At 43.3% G+C, this 22,988-nt stretch overlaps 1 protein-coding gene across 1 annotated transcript in view; it reads left to right on the forward strand.

Moving 5' to 3' along the window:
• Positions 1 to 22,988, forward strand: part of MTREX (Mtr4 exosome RNA helicase) — a gene marked incomplete at its 3' end in the record, with an annotated part of 118,740 nt that overhangs the window by 54,479 nt on the left and 41,273 nt on the right. The window contains 4 exon segments of the mRNA XM_068122445.2: positions 540 to 690; positions 3,914 to 4,086; positions 18,489 to 18,557; positions 20,018 to 20,146. Of these exon segments, the coding sequence (XP_067978546.1) occupies positions 540 to 690; positions 3,914 to 4,086; positions 18,489 to 18,557; positions 20,018 to 20,146 (522 nt within the window).

Below are 22,988 nucleotides of genomic sequence, written 5' to 3' on the forward strand. Positions count from 1 at the left end.
TGATGCCGTGAAATAGTCCCTTAGCAGGACTGTAAACAACCACAGCCAGCATCTCTTATCAGGAAGAAGAATCTGAGTTAACTGTGAGGTCTATAAAGTCCTGTGTTTTAAATTGTAATCTTCTGACCTCTTCTGTGGTCGTTGTTCTAAAGCTGAGTGACCATTTTTGGCTACTGATTCGTTTTAGTCCCATTAGGTTGTTGCTCACTTGTGGTTGTCTCTCAGGGAAAGTTTGTGTTTCCATGGCTGAAGCAGCTGCAATAATGAAGGGCCACCAAATAGAGATGCTACACACAGTATACTACTCTACTCCACCTTTCACAAGCATCATGCTAAGTTAAATTTGAACCACCGTTCTACGGTATTTCAAAATGGATGAAACATTTAATCATTTTGCCATGTTGAGTGCAGTTCCTTTACAACCATTGAATTACATGCTTGGGATTATCTTTTATCAATGACATTGTTTTGCTCCCTTTTCGGGGGTGTTGACTACAGAAGCAGGAGATGAGGATACTCTACCTTGTGCTCACTTACAGGGTTCACCAGACCCACTGAACAGTGCTTTTCACCTGACGTACAACATGGTTCTGAATCTGCTGCGTGTGGAGGAGATTAACCCAGAGTACATGCTCGAGAAGTCATTCTATCAGTTCCAGCAGCATCGTGCTCTGCCTGCCATGGTTGAAAGTATGTTTCTAATTCCATTTGGGCGTTCTTGTGATCCTTAATTATTCAATTGACTAAAACCGAGATTCTGAAGCTTTGAGTATGTTTAATTGCTAGCGCGTACCTTGCATATCCATCAATCTGGAGTCATTTAGATCTGAGGCAATCTAAAGTCATATTCTACTATTATTAAAAGTGGAGTGATGTAATGATGATGCAAATTAGAACCGACGAAGCGCTCGATGCACACCAGGCGGCTGTCAGATGTTGACTGTTCACTATGGCCAGTTGGAAGAAGTGTTTTTCAAGCAGTACGGTGTAACTGAGAATGCTACAGGGCCAGATTAAGGAGTGTCAAACCATAGATGGGGAGAACCCTGAGAAATTTATCGTCAGGTTAACTAATTACCTGTCAAAGACTGAACAGAGGTTTGATGCCCAGCGAGACCTGTTTGTAAAGGAACAATTTGTCAGTGTGTGTGCCCAAAATATTTTTTATATATTCCTCTGCGTGAGAGGGTGCGAGAGAATATTAAAAATTATCTCGGCTAGCGGATCTTTTTCTGCTTGCTCAGGAGAGGCATCTGTTGATTGTTCAGCATGCCGATGCCAGGTTTCATTGAAAGGAAATTGGATCTGATGTTTTGGAATGAGAGTAATTGGCTGTGGATTAGTCCATGTTAGAGTAAATTGTATGCCTACATAGCCTTGGACTACAAGAGCCACGTTTAATGCAGTGTTGATGTGCGAAGTTATGTATATAATCGTATTTAAGGCCTCTGTAGCCTTAATCGTTATGTATGGTAAGAGATTGCAAGTGATTGCCTTAAGGTGCCAATATTTTGGCACCAATGGTTGCTGGAGCAGTGCATGATCCCTTTTTGAGAAAAGGATCATTTTTATTCATTCTCGTAACTGCGAAGACCTGATGTAACTGGATCTAATGAGATACTGCCGTGACGACATCGCTAATTTGTGGCCAACTATGTGCAACTTACGAACCTGTCCAATAAGGGCTCCAATATTAATCCATTAAGTATGTATGGAGGATGCACAGGGCAATGTCGATACAGCCCTCAATCGCCTTCTCATCGACAAACCCTTGTTGAGACTACCGGAGTCGAGTAAGTAATTTGTGCTCAAGAGTGATTTTTCTGGCATTGGTATTGGACCTACTCTTTTGTATCGACACGAGATCAGACTCTTCCCTGTGAGTTTCATGGGCAATAAGCTGGTCAATCAAGAAATAGCTATTCACCTATGAAGGAAGGATTTGCTGTTGTATTTGTCATTGAGAATTTATGCTACATCTTTGTGGGACAGAACTCTTGTATCTCCGCAGTCAAAGGCATTATGTTTTTAGGTTAGAGTTTGAAGATGTTAGAAGGGTTAGAAGTTTCTGGCAGCTATCGGATCTTAAACCACCTCACGTTAATGAGAAATTTCTAGTGGCTTCGGGTTTTTGGACCATCTGATATGTATGAGTCATTTGTAAGGGAGGGATTCAGTGTGTCACTTGGGAGGGCGAGGTAAAGGTAAAGAATGGAAAGTATACCAGGAGCAAGACTGGAACAGAAGTCTTGAAGTTGAACATGGTCATCAAACTACCTCCATCAAATGCAAAGCAGACCCCATTTAACGATACAACATGTATGTGCAGATACCAGTAAGGTTGGGTGCCTTGGCTTGTCCCACCTCCAGGGGAGCACCAAAGTCTCTGGTATTAGGCCAAAGAAGGGAAAATCTTGTCACACATTTTAGATGAATACCTTGAATATGGTTCTGAGCTGAGAGGAGAGAACGCGCTTGTTTTTACTTTATGTTCCAGCATAGCAATCAAATCGATATACATATTTTCAAGTTTTTGTGCATTTGTGCGTTAATCTTTCATGGCTGAACCGTAGCGCCCAGAGGCGCAAACTTTTGAGTGGAGGTACTTTAGAATCCAGGCAAGGTTTTAAGCGGTCACATGTTGCCCTTGACGTCCGTTTTGAGGCCACCAAAGATGATATAAAGTGTATATTGGGACTTGAGCGGAGGGGGGGGGGGGGCACGGGGCAGGCAGTGCTGCCGCTGGCCTGCAGGCAAAAGGTAACCACCATGAGGACAATGACTCCATAACTTTTCAATGTCCAACACATCCTGAAACCGCAGCTGGGCAGTGCTGGGTACCTCCCCGATTGGACAGCATCAGTTATCCCCCTCTGCATCTGGGCAATGCCGGTTATCTCAGCCTCAGCAGTACCGGGTAGCTCCTGCTAGTGAATTATATTCTTGAGTTTTATATTATGCATATAAATGTTTTGTTGGAATGTTTTCTTCTAAAATCCCACTCGTGTCATATGCATTGTACATGAAAGATGGAGGCTGTAGTTTATTCTAATGTAAAATAGGTTAAACTGCTATACATCATGCAGGTGTTTTATACATCTTACTATAATTCACCAAATGTCCGTCCGTCCGTTCGAAGGTACCGCAAAAACGGCTCAACCCATCGCAACGATATTTTGGGTGGGTATTCCTGGGACCCCTGGGAGTAAAATAGGCTCTATTGTTTTTCCAATTTTCCACTTTTTCCAAACACGATGGAATAATATTTACCGATATGAACAGTGATGTGGCTTTTGTTGAAATTCTACAAATACTGTTTATTCTACGTACCAGGAGAGGGAAGATCGACTCCTGATGAACTCTTCCTATATAAACGTGCGGCTCCGAATTAACATGGCAGCGTGTGCAAAGCAACTGAGAAACAGGTGTAGCAGCCGCTTCCATGTTACAGATTCGGCGTGCACTCTTCACACATAAACGTGCGACTGAGAAAGACATGTAGTGGCCACTTCCGTTTTGCAGAATTCAATCTTTTTTCAAAATGGGCACCAAGTACTGTTTAGATTTTGATGATTTGCGTGCGATATGATTCGATGGATGTTTATATGAATCGTTAAAAATAAAAATAAAAGCCTTCAATTCCTGATATTTTGCCTTTTCATTTGGGCTTCCCAATTGAAGCCCCACCCGTAGGGTGGGTACCGTTGCTCGTACTTATAATTTGACTGTGTGTGTGTTTGAATACAGAATGACGTGCTAGGCAGTCGGCAGATGATAAATCGTTTAGATATACAGTATATCTTTGGCTATTCAGCAATTGTGCCACTTCATTTTTTATTTGATACATTGCTTTCATGCAGACATTTTCATCATTCTTTCAAGATAATGATTTGACTTGTCCTTCTCGGTTCAGAGGTGCAGGCCCTTGAGCGACAGCATCGTGCTATTGCCATACCTGGAGAGGAGTCTGCTCTGGCCTACCACCGTATACATGTGCAGTTGGCACGTTTAGCACGTGATATAGAAACATTCGTACACACACCACGCCACTGCCTTCCTTTCCTTCAACCTGGTCGTCTTGCAAAGGTGATTGCGAGCCCATCCTCCGTGCAGTGGGACATGGGGTTTTGCAATGCAATTGCATGTGTGAGTGCGTGCCCAGGGTATAACTTTATTTTTTTTACCATTTTAGCTTATGTCATCAGTTTTTCAACAAGCCTTTGCAATGAGAATATGGAGAACTCTAATTAATACATTTTTAAATACTGTATACATTTATTTCTTTGCTGTTATTTTCATCAAGTTTAGTTTGAGTATGAAGCAGATGTGGATGAGCTTTGCATTTGGAGTAGAGTCCCTGTATAAAGAGAGTTGCGCCATGCGCTGACCCGAGATTTCTGGTCACGTGATTTCGTGGCGCCATTTTGTGTCTAACTTCACCGTGCGTGAACGTCAGCTTGGTACGGGAATGTTGTTTATTGCCAAACAAAATGACTGGTTGTTCTGCTTTTGGTTGTTCAAACCAATCTGGGAAATATAAGATGTATAGATTTCCCAGTGATAAAGTCAGAAGACAAATTTGGGAAGCGAAAGTCAGACGAAAGAGCTGGAAAGCGATCGACTCCTCGAGACTCTGCCAGGTAGGCCCACGCCGCTTGATGATCGATGTTCAAAAGCAATTCTATCTGCTCGGTTTTTTTTTGGTTGTCTGTCCGTTGAAAACCCTTTTAAAGGGAAGTGATTTGTGTTTGTTTATAATCTTCAAGGAGCTGACCAAAAATGCATTTCCGTGGGAAGAACCCTGCTCAATTTTTTTCGGGTAGTCCTAGCGGACCGCATATTGTCATTGATTGATGAAATGTCCCGGTACAGTGACATTGCCTGGTCTGCGGTTGGGTAGTCTGCGGGCATAGTGTTGGCCTCATCGTGTTCCTGGTGAAATTAAACAAGTTATGGTGAATACGATGTCTTATCTGTGCTTTTCCATATCTGTTCGACTAGACGAACCGTGCACACTGCAGGTATTTTTAAAAGTTTTTTCTCTGTTTAATTACGGCTTGGCGCAGTCGAAACAACAACAACAACAACATGCATTTTAAGGCCATTTTCCCTGCTAGAGCGGGGGTTAGCCTTGTGGTCCCCATGACAATCTTCTCCATTTTGCCCTATTTTCTGCATCTCTCCTTGTTAACCCCCTTGCCCGCATTTCTTCTTCCACCATCTTTAGCCAAGTCTTTCTCGGTCTTCCCCGTCCTCTACTTCCTTCTACATCAATTTCCATCACTCTTCTCAACCAGTCACTTTCATCCTTCCTCAACACATGACCAAACCATCTCAGCCTGTTCCTCTTCACAGCATCAATCACAGGCAATATTCCCATCATCTTTCGCAATTCATCATTTGTCTTCCTCTCTCTCAACGATACTCCGCACATCCATCGAACCATTCGCATTTCCACCCTTTCCAGCCTTCGTTGCTGCTCTACGTTCATTACCCATGTCTCGCTCCCATAAATCATAACACTTCTCACACATGCAGCATACACCTTTCCCTTCAGCTTCAGCGACACTCTCCTCCTCATCAGCACGCCTCATCAGCACACATCAGCACATCAGCAAGTCGAAAATTAAGTGTTAATTAAGTCGCCAGCTATGAAACATGTTAATCGATCAGGCAATATCCATCGGAGTTCTGGGCAAGGGTGTAGTAATAAATGAACGTTTCAATCTTACTAGATGCCGATGACGTTTTCCTTATGTCAGAGACAGAAGCTGACTTGCAGCTTGTTAAATCATTACAATGGAAATTGAATATAAATGTCGATAAAACTAAAGTTGTACACTATAGAAATATGGCAATACCACGTACAGAATTTGTTTTAAGTGTGTTAGACTATATGTCGGCTGGAAGTCCTACACCGGAATTGCTCTCGGCACCCTTTAAAAAATATTGGATATGCCCACACTCCTTTCTAAAAGTTATTAAAATTCAGAGAACGACAGCATTGGTTTGTCTTACTTATAATGTTAGCTCTTATATGCAGTGTTGGCTTGTAATATGCATTGCCATACCACTTTTAATATCACCACACAGCTCTTTTTCACGGCAATAGCTGAGTTTTTGACAAAACAAATATCACCTGTATGTAATAATAAGACTAAATATGTGTAGTAAATTTTTTTTTAGCAGGTTTAGAATATATCACCCCATATCGCGAATGTACATGTATATCTAATCCGACACACTTAGACACAAAATGGCGTCCAAATTTGAGTTGACACAACTCTCTATATACAGGGACTCTAATTTGAAGATGCTTTCTAGTTACCTCCACTACCATAGGTGGTTGGAGGTTGTGGATTGTCTGTGTCTGTCTGTTTGTCTGTAAGCAGGATATCTCAAAGTTATGGACTGATTAGCACAAAATTTGGTGGACAGGTTGTGCGTGTGACAAGGACAAATTCATTAAATTTTGGTGAAGATCCAGATTTGGATACGAAAATTGTTTGAAGTGATTCTTCACCATTGAAAAATAGGCCCATAAACGATATATAGCATGATATTTCAAAAAAGTGGTGGACGGATTTGGACGAAACATGGTGGATGATGTGGGTAGATGGCAAGAACAACAGTTAACCAAAGGTTTGGGTTAAAGGGGAACCCAAACAAATTTTTTTCCTGAAAACCATTGAAAATCATTAATCACGGTATAATTTGAAGGGAATTTTTTTGAATTTTGCTGTGAACCCTGTGAATACAGTGCCTTCAGAAAGTATTCACACTCTTTGACTTTTTCACATTTTGTTGTTAGAGCCCAAATTAAAAATAGATTGAATTTAAAATTTTTGGCACTGATATACACATAATAAGTACCTCATAATGTCAAATGGAAATGTTTATTTTAGAAAATTTTACAAAAATAATTGAGTTCTGTTGCATCCAATTTCTTTTGATCATCCTTTAAATGTCTTTCCAACTTGATAGGAGTCTACCTGTGGCCAGTTCAATTTGATTGGACATGATTTAGAAAGAAACACACCTTTCTATTTTGGATCCCAGAGTTGGACAGTGCATGTCAGGCCAGAAACTCGACCTGGAACTGTCTGTATAAGTGTCTGTAAAAGACAGTTCAAGGAACTGTCTGTATAACTCAGAGATAGAATTGTGAGGAGGCATATATCTAGGGAAGGGTATAAAACAATTTCTAGAGTGTTTAAAGCTCCAAAGAGAACAGTGAGCTCCGTCATTAGGAAATGGAAAGAATATGGAACTACCCAGACTCTTAGAGCTGGACGTCCAACCAAACTGAGCAACCGGGCAAGAAGGACTTTGGTGAGGGAGGTGACCAGGAACCCAATGACGACTCTGATAGAACTACAGAGTTCTTTGGCTGAGATGGGAGAACCTGCCGGAAGGACAACAGTCTCTGCAGCACTTCACAAATCTAGGCTTTATGGTAGAGTGGCCAGACGGAAGCCACTCCTGAGAAAAAGTCACATGACAGCATGCCTGGAGTTTGCATAAAGGCATGTGAAAGACTCAGAGTATGAGGCAAAATATTTGGAGTATATACTCAGAGTAATACTCAGGAGGGTGAGGGAGGCATTAAAAGAGTGGCTGAGTATGGTAGAGGATGATGTGGTTGAGCTTGAAAGTGGTTGGATTTAAATGAAAGATAGTCTGTTGGGAGCCGTTGGTGAGGTATGTGGATGGACAAAAGGACCACCGAGGCACTCGGAGACATGGTGGTGGGATGATGAAGTTGGAAAGAGGATTGACGAGAAGAGGAAGAAGTTCAAGGAGTGGCAGAAGGCGAAGGTTACGGGGGCAGAAAAGGCAGAGCATGAAAGTTATAAGGCAGCCAAGAAGGCTGCAAAGAAAGAGGTAGCAAAGGCGCAGGAGGCATGAAGGAAAATGTTCGGAGAATGCTTTGATTCGGAAGAGGGTCAGAGAGCGGTATTCAGGATTGCAAAGCAGATAGCGAAAGAGAGGTGTGATGTGATGGGGGTGAGTTGCTTGAAGGATGAAGTGGTACAAATCGTTGTGGACCCAGATATAATTAAAGGAAGATGGAGGAGATATATGGAAATGCTGTTGAATGCAGAGATTGAATGGGATGGCAACATAGAGACTAACCCAGTTTTCGGACCGGCAGAGAAGATAACTGAGAAGGAAGTTGAGGAAGCGATAAAAGCAATGAAGAGTAGAAAAGCGGGAGGGCCGATGGGAGTTGTGGGAGATATGTTGAAGGCAGCGGGAAGTTGGGGTGTGAAGAGAATGACAGAGATCTGTAATCTGGTGGTGAAAGAAGGCCGCATTCCAGTGGATTGGGGTCGTCCCTCTATGCAAGGGGAAAGGTGACCCTCTGGACTGTGGCTCGTATAGAGCAATAAAGCTATTGGAGCAATTGGAGCATGGAATGAAGGTATTGGAAAGGGTGTTGGAGAGGAGGATAAGGAAGAAAGTGAAGATCGACGAAATGCAGTTTGGATTTATGCCAGGAAGAGGAACGACAGACGCGACTTTTATTGTAAGGCATTTGCAGGAGAAGTACATGGAGAAGAGGAAGAAGTTGTTTCTTGGGTTTGTTGATCTGGAGAAAGCATTCGATTGGGTTCCACGTGAAGTAGTGACATGGGCATTGAGGAAGTTAGGAGTGGAGGAATGGTTGATCCAGTGGAGTGATGGCAATGTACGAGAAAGTGCGCACAGCTGTAAGGACGAAGGACGGGAGCAGTGGTGAGTTTGAGGTGAAGATGGGAGCTGAGATGTAGCCACTACTATTTGTAGCTGTGGTAGAGGTGCTGGCTCGGATTGTAAAGGAGGGTTTACCGTGGGAGTTGTTGTATGCAGATGATCTGGTGTTTATTGTGGAAAGTATGGATGGACTGAAGGAGAAGATGAACAAGTGGAAGGAATGTATGGAGACAAAAGGTCTGAAGGTGAATATTGGAAAAACGAAGGTGATGGCAAGTGGTAAAGCATGTGGTGAGGTGGAAAGAACTGGGTCGTGGCTGTGTGCAGGAAGGGTGGCGGAGTGAACTCCATGCAATGTACAATGTGCGCAGAGTGGGTTCATCAAAAATGTATTGGTCTGAGAGGGTCATTAACCAGTATTGCAGCTACATTCAAGTGCAAGGTGTGCACAGAGGGAGCTGCAGATGGAGGAAATGTTGAGTTGGATCTTGGAGACGGCGTGAAGCTGGAAGGTGTGAAAACATTTTGCTACCTAGGAGACATGTTGAATGGAGAAGGTGGATCAGACTCGGCAACGGTTGCTAGAGTGAGATGTGCATGGAAGACGTTTCGGGAACTGAGTGGCGTGCTGACGACGAGGGGAGTGTCGTTGAAGCTGAAGGGAAAGGTGTATGCTGCATGTGTGAGAAGTGTTATGATTTATGGGAGTGAGACATGGGTAATGAACGTAGAGCAGCAACAAAGGCTGGAAAGGGTGGAAATGTGAATGGTTCGGTGGATTTGTGGAGTATCGTTGAGAGAGGGGAAGACAAATGATGAATTGCGAAAGATTATGGGTATAGAGCCTGTTATGGATGCTGTGAAGAGAAACAGATTGAGATGGTTTGGTCATGTGTTGAGGAAGGATGAAAGTGACTGGTTGAGAACAGTGATGGAAATGAATGTCGAAGGAAGTAGAGGACGTGGAAGACCGAGAAAGACTTAGCTAAAGGTGGTGGAAGAAGAAATGCGGGCAAGGGGGTTAACAAGGGGAGATGCAGATAAAAGGGCATAATGGAGAAGATTGTCATGGGGCCTGCAAGGCTAACCTCCGCTCTAGCTGGGAAAGTGGCCTTAAAATGCGTGTTGTTGTACTCAGAATTGTCAGAGTATGAGGCAATGTGGTCTGATGAGATGAAAATTTAACTCTTTGGCCTGAACACAAAGCACTACGTCTGGCGGAAACCGAGCACAGCTCATCACCCAACTAACACCTTCCCAAGCATGGTGGTGGCAGCATCATGCTATGGGGATGCTTTTCAGTGGCAGGGACTGGGTGACTTGTCAGGATAGAGGGAACAATGAATGGAGCCAAATGCAGGCAAATCCTTGAGGAGAACCTGCTTCAGAGTGCAAAAGACCTTACACTGCAGCGAAGATTTACGTTCCAACAGGACATTGACCCCAAGCATACAGCCAATGCAACACTGGAATGCCTTCAGAATAAGAATGTGAAAGTCCTTGAGTGGTCCAGCCAAAGCCCAGACTTCAATCCCGTTGAGAATCTGTGGAAAGATTTGAAGATTGCTGTTCGCCGACGTTCCCTTGTCAACTTGACAGAGCTTAAGCAATTCTGCAAGGAAGAATGGGAGAAACTCCCCAAATCCAGATGTGCAAAGCCGATACACATATTCAGGCAAAACAAGGTGGACGTGTTGGTTAGGTGACAAGAACCAATTTTCAGAGCCAATTTTCAATTTTGGAAGACTCGAAGCTGCAATCCCTGCCAAAGGCGTTTCGATGAAGTATTGACTCGGAATTGAATACTTGTGTAAAACGATATTTTATCCATTTTAAATTCAGGCTGTAACACCAAAATGTGAACAAAATGTGTATACGTATACAGTGCGTGTGCGTGCGTGCGTTCAGTCACGTGAAAAAATAAGTACACCCCATGTAAAGTTTTGACTTTTTCAACATATTTCAACATACAGCTATTTGATCTTCATTTCAACAATATTGATAAATAAAGGTGATATAACAAATATCATGAAACATTTACATTTTGTAGTCCATTGTATAATTTAAATAAACATGAATGCAAATTTCGCATGTGGAAAAAGTAAGTACACCCCTACATTTATCATCACTTCAAATACCTAAAATTAGAATCAGGAACACCAGCTCAGGTGCAAATGATTAGAACATCGTTAGAGAGGATCTTGGAGGAACCTGTCTTATTCAAACCTCAGACATTTAGTTTGGTTTGCTCTTTGTTGTTGAAGTGTGCGGTGTCACCATGCCTTGATCAAAAGAGTTCTCTGAGGCCTTCAGAAAGAACGTTATAGATGCCTACGAGTCTGGGAAGGGATTTAAAAAGATCTGCAAACAATTTGAAATCAATCATTCGACTGTCCGGAAGATCATCTGCAAGTGGAGAAGATTCCAAACAACTGCCAACTTGTTCAGGCCAGGCCGCCCCAGCAAGTTCAGCCCGAGAGCAGACCGCAAGATGCTGAAAGAAGTCTAAGAACCCCAGAATGTCATCACGGGACCTACAGGTAGCTCTTGCCACTGTTGATGTCAAAGTACACGAGTCTACCATTAGAAAGAGGCTGCACAAATTTGATCGACATGGGAGGTGTGCCAGGAGGAAACCTTTGCTGTCCAGAAAGAACATCAGGGCAAGACTAAAGTTTACCAATGAATACCTAGGGAAAGACCAGCACTTCTGGAACAAGGTGCTCTGGACAGATGAGTCAAAGGTAGAGCTATTTGGCCACAGTACCAGAAGACATGTTTAGCGAAAACCGAAGACAGCATTTGACCACAAGAACCTGATACCAACTGTAAAGCATGGTGGTGGAAATATTATGGTTTGGGGCAGCTTTGCTGCATCAGGGCCTGTGCAGCTCACCATCATAGAATCTACTATGAATTCTTCATTGTACCAGAGGGTGCTTGAGGATAATGTGAGGCCATCTGTCGGAAAGTTGAAGCTCAACCGAAGTTGGACCTTGCAACATGACAATGACCCTACACATACCAGTAAATCCTCCAACTGGAATTGGAATCCACTGGAATTGGAATCCACAATCCACTGGAATGGCCAAGTCAAAGCCCGGATCTAAATCCCATCGAGATGTTGTGGGGGGATTTGAAACGAGCTGTGCATGCAAGAAACCCCTCAAACATCGCACAGCTGAAAGAATTCTGCATGGAGGAGTGGGCAAAAATTTCTCCCAGTCGATGTCAGAGACTGGCAGATAGTTATAAGAAACGCCTACTTGAGGTTGTTTCTGCCAAAGGGGCAATCACTGAGGTCACTGAGTCTTTCACTGAGGAGAGGCTTCCGTCTGGCCACTCTGCCATAAAGCCCAGATCGGTGGAGTGTTGCAGTGATGGCTGTCCTTCTGGAAGTTTCTCCCATCTCCACACAGGATCTGTGGATCTCAGCCAGAGTGACCATCGGGTTCTTGGTCACCTCTTTTACCAAGGCCCTTCTCCCCCGATTGCTCAGTTTGGCCGGGCGGCCTGCTCTTCGAAGAGTCCTTGTTGTTCCAAACTTCTTCCATTTAAGAATTATGGAGGCCACTGTGCTTTTGGGAACCCTCAATGCAGCAGAAATGTTTTTGTCGGCTTCCCCAAATCTGTGCCTCGACACAATCCTGTCTCTGAGCTCTGCAGGCAGTTCCTTCGACCTCATGGCTTGGTTTTTGCTCTGATGTGCAGTCAGCTGTGAGACCTTATATAGACAGGTGTGTTCCTTTCCAAATCATGTGCAATCAATTGAATTTATCACAGGTGGACTCAAATCAAGGTGTAGAAACATCTCAAAGATGATCAAGAAAAATGGGACGCACTTGAGCTAAATTTCAAGTGTCATAGCAACGGGTCTGAATACTTATGTAAATGTGATCTTTCCGTTTTTTCTATTTTATAAATTTGCAAATCTTTCTAAAATCCTGTTTTCTCTTCGTCACTATGGGGTATTGAGTGTAGATTGATGAAGGAAAAAATGAATTTAAACGATTTCAGCATAAGGCTGCAACATAACAAAATGTGAAAAAAGTGAAGGGGTCTGAATACTTTCTGAATGCATTGTACATGCATACAGTGTATATTCTAGAACAGCACTTGGTAGAGCGCATACCTCTGCCAGGCTGAACTGTGTGATTTGTATCCCACCTGTATGCCGGATCTGGATCTGGATCTGAAGCAAAAATCGAATCTGCTTGTTCGTGACACCTCACCAACATGTCCACCTTATTTCATCCGAATTCGTCCATAACCTTTTGTAATATCATGCTATATATATCGTTGAAGGCCCCATCTCTCAATCGTGAAGAATTGTTAAAAAAAAAAAATTCGGATTCCGATCTTCACCAAAATCTAAATATTTCTTCCTTGGCACACACCCGACCTGTCCACCAGGTTTTGTCCGAATCCGTTCATAACTTTTTGCGGTATCCTGTTCACAGACAGAAACGTACAGACCGGAGTGTAAATATAACCCCCACCCACCTTTGGTAGCAGGGTTAATAACAGCTTGAATAGATTAGAAGGGGGTTGGGGTGGGGGGGGGGGGTGGTGTTGGGATGTCTGAATGATTTATAATGATGTTCTTGCATAACAACAATTTTATTAATTAAAATAATTATTTTAAATTGCCTTGAAAAGCTATCATGGAGTTTGTTCTCCCCTTTATCTGTCCTCTTTTTAACCTACATTCCTGATGTACTTCCCAATGTCTATTTTTGTGGTTTCTGAAAGGTGTGTCAGAAGAGCTAAAAAGCTGCAGGCATGTGTTAGGGTGCTATAAGTTGTTGTTTACATCTAACATTCTTAACCCTGAGTACATGGAGCAAGGAGTTAAGTCTGAGGTGGAACACACTATGTTTCATGATGTGGAGTAGAGAGATCTCTGCAAGGAATTACCATGGAGCAATAACTGAAAGGCACCTCGAGCTGTCTCGCCTGGGTTCATCTATCTGCCAAGCTATAAATTGTCATCCTGGTGGTTCACATGCAGGGAAATTCTCAATATGTATGTCATCCTTCGGGTGGGCGTTAAACGGGATGTCATCTGCTGCCATTGGTTGGTAGGTGTTAAATATCCCATGGTGTCTTCCTTGAAGAATAGGAGAGTTATAGCCGACACCATGGGGAAATTCCAAATTCCTGCACTTGCTTGAGTATCCCGTGTCGGAGTGGCGACTTGTCCAGGATTGTAACCTCTTGCCGATGAAACACTACATGACACGAGGAGGATTAACGAACAACAACAACAACATGCATTTTAAGGCCATTTTCCCTGCTAGAGCGGGGGTTAGCCTTGCGGTCCCCATGACAATCTTCTCCATTTTGCCCTATTTTCTGCATCTCTCCTTGTTAACCAAAAGCGCGGGTACAATCCTGTCGCCAACCCTGTTAACCCCCTTGCCCGCATTTCTTCTTCCACCATCTTTAGCCAAGTCTTTCTCGGTCTTCCCCGTCCTCTACTTCCTTCTACATTCATTTCCATCACTCTTCTCAACCAGTCACTTTCATCCTTCCTCAACACATGACCAAACCATCTCAACCTGTTCCTCTTCACAGCATCAATCACAGGCTCTATTCCCATCATCTTTCGCAATTCATCATTTGTCTTCCTCTCTCTCAACGATACTCCACACATCCACCGAACCATTCGCATTTCCACCCTTTCCAGCCTTTGTTGCTGCTCTACGTTCATTACCCATGTCTCGCTCCCATAAATCATAACACTTCTCACACATGCAGCATACACCTTTCCCTTCAGCTTCAACGACACTCCCCTCCTCATCAGCATGCCACTGAGTTCCCGAAACTTCTTCCATGCACATCTCCCTCTTGCAACCGTTGCCGAGTCTGATCCACCTTCTCCATTCAGCATGTCTCCTAGGTAGCAAAATGTTTTCACACCTTCCAGCTTCACGCCGTCTCCAAGATCCAACTCAACATTTCCTCCATCTGCAGCTCCCTCTGTGCACACCTTACATTTGAATATTTGAATGTAGCTGCCACACTGGTTAATGACCCTCAGACCACTACATTTTTGATGAACCCACTCAGCGCACATTGTACATTGAATGGAGTTCACTCCGACACCCTTCCTGCACACAGCACGTGGCCACTTCCCAGTTCTTTCCACCTCACCATATGCTTTACCACTTGCCATCACCTTCGTCTTTCCTATATTCACCTTCAGACCTTTTGTTTTCATACAGAGGAGGATTAACGAACAATAACTAAAAATAGCAGCAAGCAACAATCTTATGAATCTGCACAAGTTTATGTTGTTTTGAAATAGTACTGCTTCTGTTTATAGCATTTGGCACGAGAATAACCAGTTTTAATGCAGAATTAAACACCTATTAAATATTTGAATGGCATGATGAATAACCAGGTATTGGGGAAAAATCTCGTCATTGGCAAATTTTTCCCTTGCAAACTAAACCACAAATAGGCAGGTGCTTTGATTGAACATGTCTGTTCAGGCTGCACGTCATTTAATTTTATCCTTCATGAAGATTTGTATTCGATTGTATAATTAGCACTAACTCTGTGTGATAGTGCCATGACTTCCTGTCGTGCAGACCATCTATTGTAGGAGCAGGAAATCTATATTGAACATAATAGCAGAATAATACTATGACTAAACCAGAGCATAAAGTATAATTGGACCCACATGTTGTTCAACCATGGACACTAGAGGCCACCACTGCATGCAGATGAACCAAAGTAAGATGTTCTACGGGCACGGACTTGAAAAACGAGAGCTAGCATCGTTGCATCGAGAGTTGATCAGATGGTTGGGGTTGGGGTAGGGTAAGGGATAGGTTGTACAAAGCATGTGCAAATAAAAAACCAGGTAAATATAAGGACAGCAAATTCAAGTACAAGTGGGTGGGGGGGGGGGGGGGGGGGGGGGTACTTCTATACAGCAGCACGGCAAGACAGGATCATGATTTCACAAAATGCAGTTTTGTTTATGTAGCTGATTGCATGCCAGACGCCATGAACCCAGCTGCTGTTAATCCCGGTGGCTGGTTCTACAAACGGTGTTTACCTTTTCATCATCCATCTTATTGCGTGTCTGTTTACCAGGACTATGCAATGCAGCTATTGGGGCTCATCCTATGGCATCACCTCAACCTTTACCCGTATTAAAGTAGCGATTTATATTAGCTGTTCAAATTTTTCAAACTTTCCATCTACGGAAAAAGGTTTTTGCATAAAGTCAAGGTTTGTGAAAGGGTGAGGTTTTGAGGGCAAAAAAGCAATGTCCTGAGCTAGGCAGTGAGGAAAGAGGTGGACACAGCAAGCAAGGGAATGAACGAACTGGAAAATAAACTGAGGAGAGGAGGAAACAATAACCTGCAAGTACTCGGGTTCCACAAGTTCCCTTCTGTCGTCCCACTGGCTTTATAGGAAACTTTCTATTTTGCCATCGAAGATTTTCAACTTTCCTTGACTTGACTTAGGACTGTTTTTAAGGCAATATTTGTTTGTTTCACTTTGGCCAACACTTGGTATACAGCTTGCTATACAGCAAAATTGCTGCTATACAGCCATAGTTTTGTAGTTATTATCTTCCAAGGCATACACCCAGAACTCTGGAGTTCTGGCAAGCATGCAACATTTTAAATGTTGCCATGACGTTTTGCACCAACTAACAATGTCTCGCGACATTGTAAAGGTTATGTGTTTTCTGAGTATTTGGCCCCAACCCAACGTGATTGACGGGCCCAGCTCTTGGCCTCAGTTCTTGGTAATATCACAGCATGGGAGGCAAGTCTTATCATGTACAGCGGCTCAGCCTTGTTTATATACCCTGGTTGGTGTGGGTTTGATCCTCATGACTGCTCACAGCAATTTTTGGTATGGGTAGCAAGAGTAGTCTGGTTTTCTTCGACATTCTTACACACAATGTCTTACTGCTTGCTATATTAGTGTGTGGTTGCTCTGTGCGCCTGCAGCTTATGTAGTAAAAACATATGTTGGTGTCCTCGGTGTTCAATGAACAGCTATAATCTTTCGGTCTAAAGGAGAGCAGTCACTTTGTCCAGCCTAGTCCAGTCCAGCAGATATACTCATATAGCAGATAGATATAATGCAACAGAAAATCAATACACAAAAAATATAATATAAATACTTTGCACATTTTTGTACTTTTTGGACAAAAATCCATAACCTTTTGTAACCCCATGTGGTGGTGGTCACGTGATACATAGTTGAGATTTGTGGAAGAACAAGTACATAGAATGGATCAGGACGTAACAGACAAAAGCAGAACGCAAAACGTGCAAAATGAACAGTAGAGAGACGCGTAAAAGGAACAGTAGAGAGAGAGTGGGGAAACACCAACAGCAGAGTTGAAAGCCAAGATAGAGGCAGACTTGGATAAATAATGAGTGTGGGGAGAAATGAGGACAGGAGAGGATGCATGTGGTGGACAAGATGGATACAGATGGAAACTCAGGAGGGAAACTGGAAATTTTGGAAGGAGGATGGATTTAGGGTGGGGAGGAGAGGTTGGGTTAACTATCGTAGAAAAGATCATGGTTTAGAATTGGGGATTATCTGAGATGGTGGTGGCAGTATTGGAAGTGCAGGAAGGATTCAAAGAGCCATTGACCCGGGAAGGCAGTAACGCCGAGCTTGAGCTACAAAGTTATGTTGAGTTGGTGGAGATCATGGAAGAGAAAATGCAGACAGTATTGGAAAAGGATGAAGAAGGGAAGAGCACCAGGCATTGATGAGGTGTGTACAGAGATGATGATTGCAGCGGGAGAAGTTGGAATCGGTTTGACGAAGAAGCTGTTGAATGTATGTATGAGAGAGAGTTCAATTCCGGAGGATTGGAGGACACGGTTAATTGTGCCGATATGGAAGGTGAAGGGGAATGTTCAATATCCGGGGAAGTACAGAGGCATTATGCTCCTGCGTCATATCAAGAAGGTGCTGAAGAGGAGTCTGGACCGGAGAATAAGGAATAGTGTGGAGATGGAGATCGGAGAAGAGCAGCAGGGGTTTAGAAAGAGTAGGGGAATGATGGATGGGATGTTCATGCTGAGACAGCTGGTGGATAAGAGGTTGGAGATGCAATGGGAAATGGCATTGGAATTTGTGGACCTGGAGAAGGCCTATGACACTGTTCCGAGAGATGTTGATGGCGACACAGATGGTTGGGAGTGCCTGGAAGCAGAAGGAATGGATGCACAATGTTGTTGGTGGAATGGATGTACAAGGGAACAAAGGGAAGAGTTTTAGTTGGTCCTGGATGTCAGAGGAGTTCAGTGTGAACATCGGTTGTAGGCAGGGAAGCAATATCACCCCCCTCCTGTTTATCTTGATGATTGTTTATCATGATGCCCCCATAAAATGATGCATCCAAGCAGCCACAGGCTGCATACGAACCACCACCACCAACAACGTCCATCTGCTATCACCCCACCCACTCTTTTTATCAATTCTAATTTTCTCCACTTTCTAATATTTTCCTGCTGAGATATAGCTACTTTCTATCCCACTGATGAATTCCCCATAACTACTGTATGTTCACTCTACTTTATTGGACTTTGGCTAATGGTTTGGTTCAATGTGCTGACTTGGTTTCACACTCTGGTAGCAAGCTGAAATCCGTGAAAATACATCCGATGTGCTGTTTAAATTAAGTATTTTCTCTAAAAAGTGGATACATTTTTTGGGGGGATGGGGGGACGGTGGTGGCGGGCTGAATTTCTCTCCTTTAATAACTAACATGCTCTGCTTTCCGTGTTACTTGACAGGTCCGTAATGGGGAAGAAGAATTTGGTTGGGGTGTTGTCATCAACTTTCACAAAAAGAATAATGCCAAGGTTTGATATACTTTAGATCATTCTGAATCAATATTTTTGTTTCATTGTACCACTTGTTTTAAAATCTGAAAGGTGTGATTCGCTCGCTGCAGGAAAATTGATAATGGACAATAACTTCTGGGCCGTACAAGTCATTTGTAAAGTGTTTTAAAATATTGAATGCTGTAGGCTTTTACTGCATCCTGATTAGCAACGTGCTAGTCTTTCAATTCTCGTTTTTTCGCCGGTCTTCCACTACTCACAAGCTTCAGTTTGGCATCATGCTGACGAAGCCCAATAAACAGAAATGTGTTCATGTTTTTGGTTACACCTCCCCTCTGCCTTTGGTGATGTCATGGTACTGCCAAACCAGATGACTGATTGTCATCAATCCTTTATTTTTTTTTCTCCACCAATTTATCCCTAGATCACGCTCAAGAAATGTTGTACTGATCGGAACAAGCGTTTCTACTTGTCGATTTATGATGTCATAATGAAAGCACCTATGACATCATCATTAACATGTTATTCCCCATGGGGAGTACTTTACAATGAGCCACCTTTGAATTTTTTCCATGAAGCAGTTTCAGAGATGTAGAGGTGCAATTCTTTTTCGTCAATCGAAAATATTTAGTGTCACTTGGACCAACGGTTGCCGAGAAAATGAATTTTAAAAATGCAGATTCATACGTACGTGCATTCACTTAATCATTCACCGATCACTTAATCCCACTTTTTGCTTTGCAAGCACAGGGTGAAAACACTGGGGTGTGGAGTGGGGGGGATTGGGGGGGGGGGAGGGTTGCGCTATCACCGATGCCCTCATATACCGCTCATGCGTAAGAATGCCGTTTGGAACGCATCTCCATACAAACAATGGTATTGCCCCTTTTAGCACATTTTCCATTAGCACTCTTCTCCAGCGACACATCCTAAGTGCTAAGTGAGGTATTGCTGTAAATCCATGCACTAAATATTGCAAAGATGTTGTTTAGGATTGGAATGTAATTGTGCTGTGGAACGTTTTAGTAAAATATTTATTTTGCAGCCAATTGAATGTAAATCTTCACAGTATTCTCCTTCCACTGCCATAGAAAATGAATAATACACTACTCACAATAAGTTACGGATATTGTGGGAGTGTTTATTTTTTTTTATAGGGGTTAGGGTTACGGTATTGAAATCAAGAATGCTGTGTTTTTTCACACATTAATAACCATAGAATTAGGACCAACAACTTTTTTCAACATAATTAATACACAAAATCAACCACACCGAAGAACCTGCCAATATCCCTAACTTATTGTGAGGAGTGTATATGTATTGATGGAATGGAAAATTACGAATCGTATACGAATACATGATTTCTCCCTTGTACATTTAAAATGTAGCCACAGATAGCTACTGGGAGATCATAGCTGTTCTATTCTTGTGCCTTCCTATTCTTGAGATTTTTAACAGCCGTTGTCTTGCTCATCCAGACTGTCAGCCTCGATGATGATCCCATCTACGTAGTGGAGGTCCTGTTGCATTGCTCTCATGAGAGTTTGATCTCTGCTGCCACGGAAGCCGCGCGACCTGCCAGTCTCAGCAAAAAAGGGGAGATGGAGGTTTGTTCTTAGGTTCGCACCAACTGCTGCAATACAGCATGAACTTCATATGTTGTCTAATATAAGCCCTGCTGGTAGTAGTACAGGCATTTTGTATTTAAGACCTTACACTAATTGCAACAAAAACTCGCTCACTTGTTTTGTGTCCCTGAATATATCCTCTTTGACCCCAAAAAAGTCTTAAGAGATCCTCTTGGGGGGAAGTTCTCAAATCGGCAAAATTCAATATGGCCGCTATCCGTCTTCGTGACAATTGTTATTTAAAAAATCAAAAGCAAAACAATCATGAGTAATACCACTTTTTATGGGTTTTTGGGGTCGAGGAATCAAATTCTGATCTTATTTTGGTGATATAAGGTCACAGAAATTCTACGAGGTCACCATCAAGGTCATTTTGGGACAACAAGATAAGAATAATGCATCTATGTAGTTTTTTTTTTTAGCAGTGGGGAATCTGCTTCTGATCTTATTTTGATGATTAGAGGTCATGCTCATTCTCATGCTCATGCTCACTCTGGCTTCAGTACACAGACATGCTAGACATCCTATGCTAATACATCACTGCGGAGCGTACTGGAAACTGGGCATTACATCTACAGGCCATCCAAGACATGCTGCCTTATCTAGCATCCTCGGGTCGCAATCTGTATACCAAATCAGCCAGGTTGTATCTGCAGCAGATGTCCGACCTCAAGGCTCAACACCCTGATGTCCAGCAACGTTTTGAAGAGGGGTTCCACGTGATTCGACGAAGCGATCGCCTCTGGGCAGGTCTTACTTCCGACCTGATCATTGAGCAGGTCTTGATGAGAAGTCTGAAGACCAGCGGAGGGCTCACACGTGGTCGAGGAATGACGGAGCAACAACGCCTGCTGTGGCTGCTTTTGATGCCTGCCTGTGCAGAAGTAAACCAGGCAATGCAGGAGCTCACAGGGGTGAACTACAACACCGGCGAACAAAACAAGGACACGACCACAGCAAGACAAGCCCATGACTGGAAGGACACTGTCAGTTCTCGAGTATCTACTAGAGCGAAATCCATTCAGCAATGACTCAAGTCTGCGGAGCATTGCCACTGGAGTCCATGCCCACCCAACTGTTAACGTCGATTCAGCTCAGTCGGTTGGGGAATCGATATTAAGGTCAATGGATGAAAGAACAACAGCTGAGTACACCTTCAAGAAGAAAGACCAAGCAGTCACATTCGGCATGAAGTCGTCCGCCAAGATTGATAGTGATCAAGTCCAGGTTGACCCACAGCTTCTCTTCCAGAGACTAATTACAGTTGCGCAAAAAGCTGATGAACTAGAGTCAGCCTTCAAGCATGAACTATGCAGCTATCCACCAGTGCTCTTTGATTCCTCTTTTTTTCTCAGAGAAGCACACAAGCCAGCCCTTGCTGGTGCCATCAGAGATCTCCTCGGATCTGATGTTCCTGCAATTATCCCAGATGATGACACCCAGTATGTCATGGATGAAGGGGCACTTCTTCAACGCATCCCATGGTCTCGCGGAGCAACATACAAAGACATCTGTCACCAGTACACGGAATATGTGATGAAGAGGTATGGAAATGCCATTGTCGTGTTCGATGATTATGAGAGCACCAACACAAAGGACATGACTCACCAGAGACGATCGAAAGGAAATGCTGGCGCAACTGTGACATTTGCAGCTGACATGCCTCTTGCAATGAAGAAGGAGCAGTTCCTTGCAAACGAACAGAATAAGCAGCGATTCATTTTCATGCTGAGTGAAGAGCTGCAGAAAAAAAACTGTGAGACGCACCATGCTTCAGGGGATGCTGACCTCCTGATTGTGCAGAAGGCCGTGCAGTCTGCTGCTGCCACCAACACTGAGCTAGTTGGTGATGACACAGACCTCCTCATCCTCCTCATCTACCATGCAAGTCTGGAATCCCATGACATCTTCTTTTGTCCTGAGCCAAAAAAAGAACAGAAAGAAGCGTCACATTTGGAACATCAAAGCTACAAAACAACTACTTGGTCCAGACATATGCAAGCACGTGCTCTTTATACATGCAGTTCTTGGATGCGACACAACATCTCGCCTCCATGGAATAGGAAAGGGAGCGTCTCTAGAGCAATTCAAAGCAAGCAGCGCATTCCGTGACCAGGCCAAGATGTTTGGCACACCTTTTGCTTCCAAGCAAGATGTCGCAGATGCAGGAGCAAAAGCATTGGTGATCCTCTACAATGGAAAACCCACTGACACCTTGGACTTCCTCCATCATCAGCGCTTCTGTGAGAAGGTGGCTTCAAGCTCATCTCACGTTCAACCACAGATGTTGCCACCAACAGCAGGAGCAGCAATGTACCACAGCCTGCGTGTGTACCTGCAAATTCAAGAATGGAAGGGATCGGCAGATGGACTTCGTCCGACTGAGTGGGGGTGGCAGGAGTGTGACGAGGGGCTTGTGCCATTCCAGACAGCCCCAGCTCCTGCTCCTGAAAAACTGCTGCAGGTGATCAGGTGCAACTGTCAGGTTGACTGCAGCACCCTGAGATGCACATGCAAGAAAAATAACATTGAGTGTACTCTAGCTTGTGGAAACTGCAGGGGATCTGGCTGCACGAACTCGCTACAGATGCCATGTGATGATGATGATGATGATGATGATGATGATGATGATTATGATGATGACAAGTTCTGAATTTCTTTATAAACTTGAATTCTTCATTGATTTAAATCCTCTTCATTAAGCATGGTATATACTAATAAGTCATTTGAACAACCATGCCAGAACACTGATTTGTGGCAAAAAAAATCAGTTTTTGGTAGGGTTAAACATTGATGATTTTCATAATTTTCCCCCCGGGCA

This window comes from Myxine glutinosa, chromosome 1 (genome assembly GCF_964187855.1).
Source record: "Myxine glutinosa chromosome 1, kmMyxGlut1.1, whole genome shotgun sequence".
NCBI classification, from domain to species: domain Eukaryota; kingdom Metazoa; phylum Chordata; class Myxini; order Myxiniformes; family Myxinidae; genus Myxine; species Myxine glutinosa.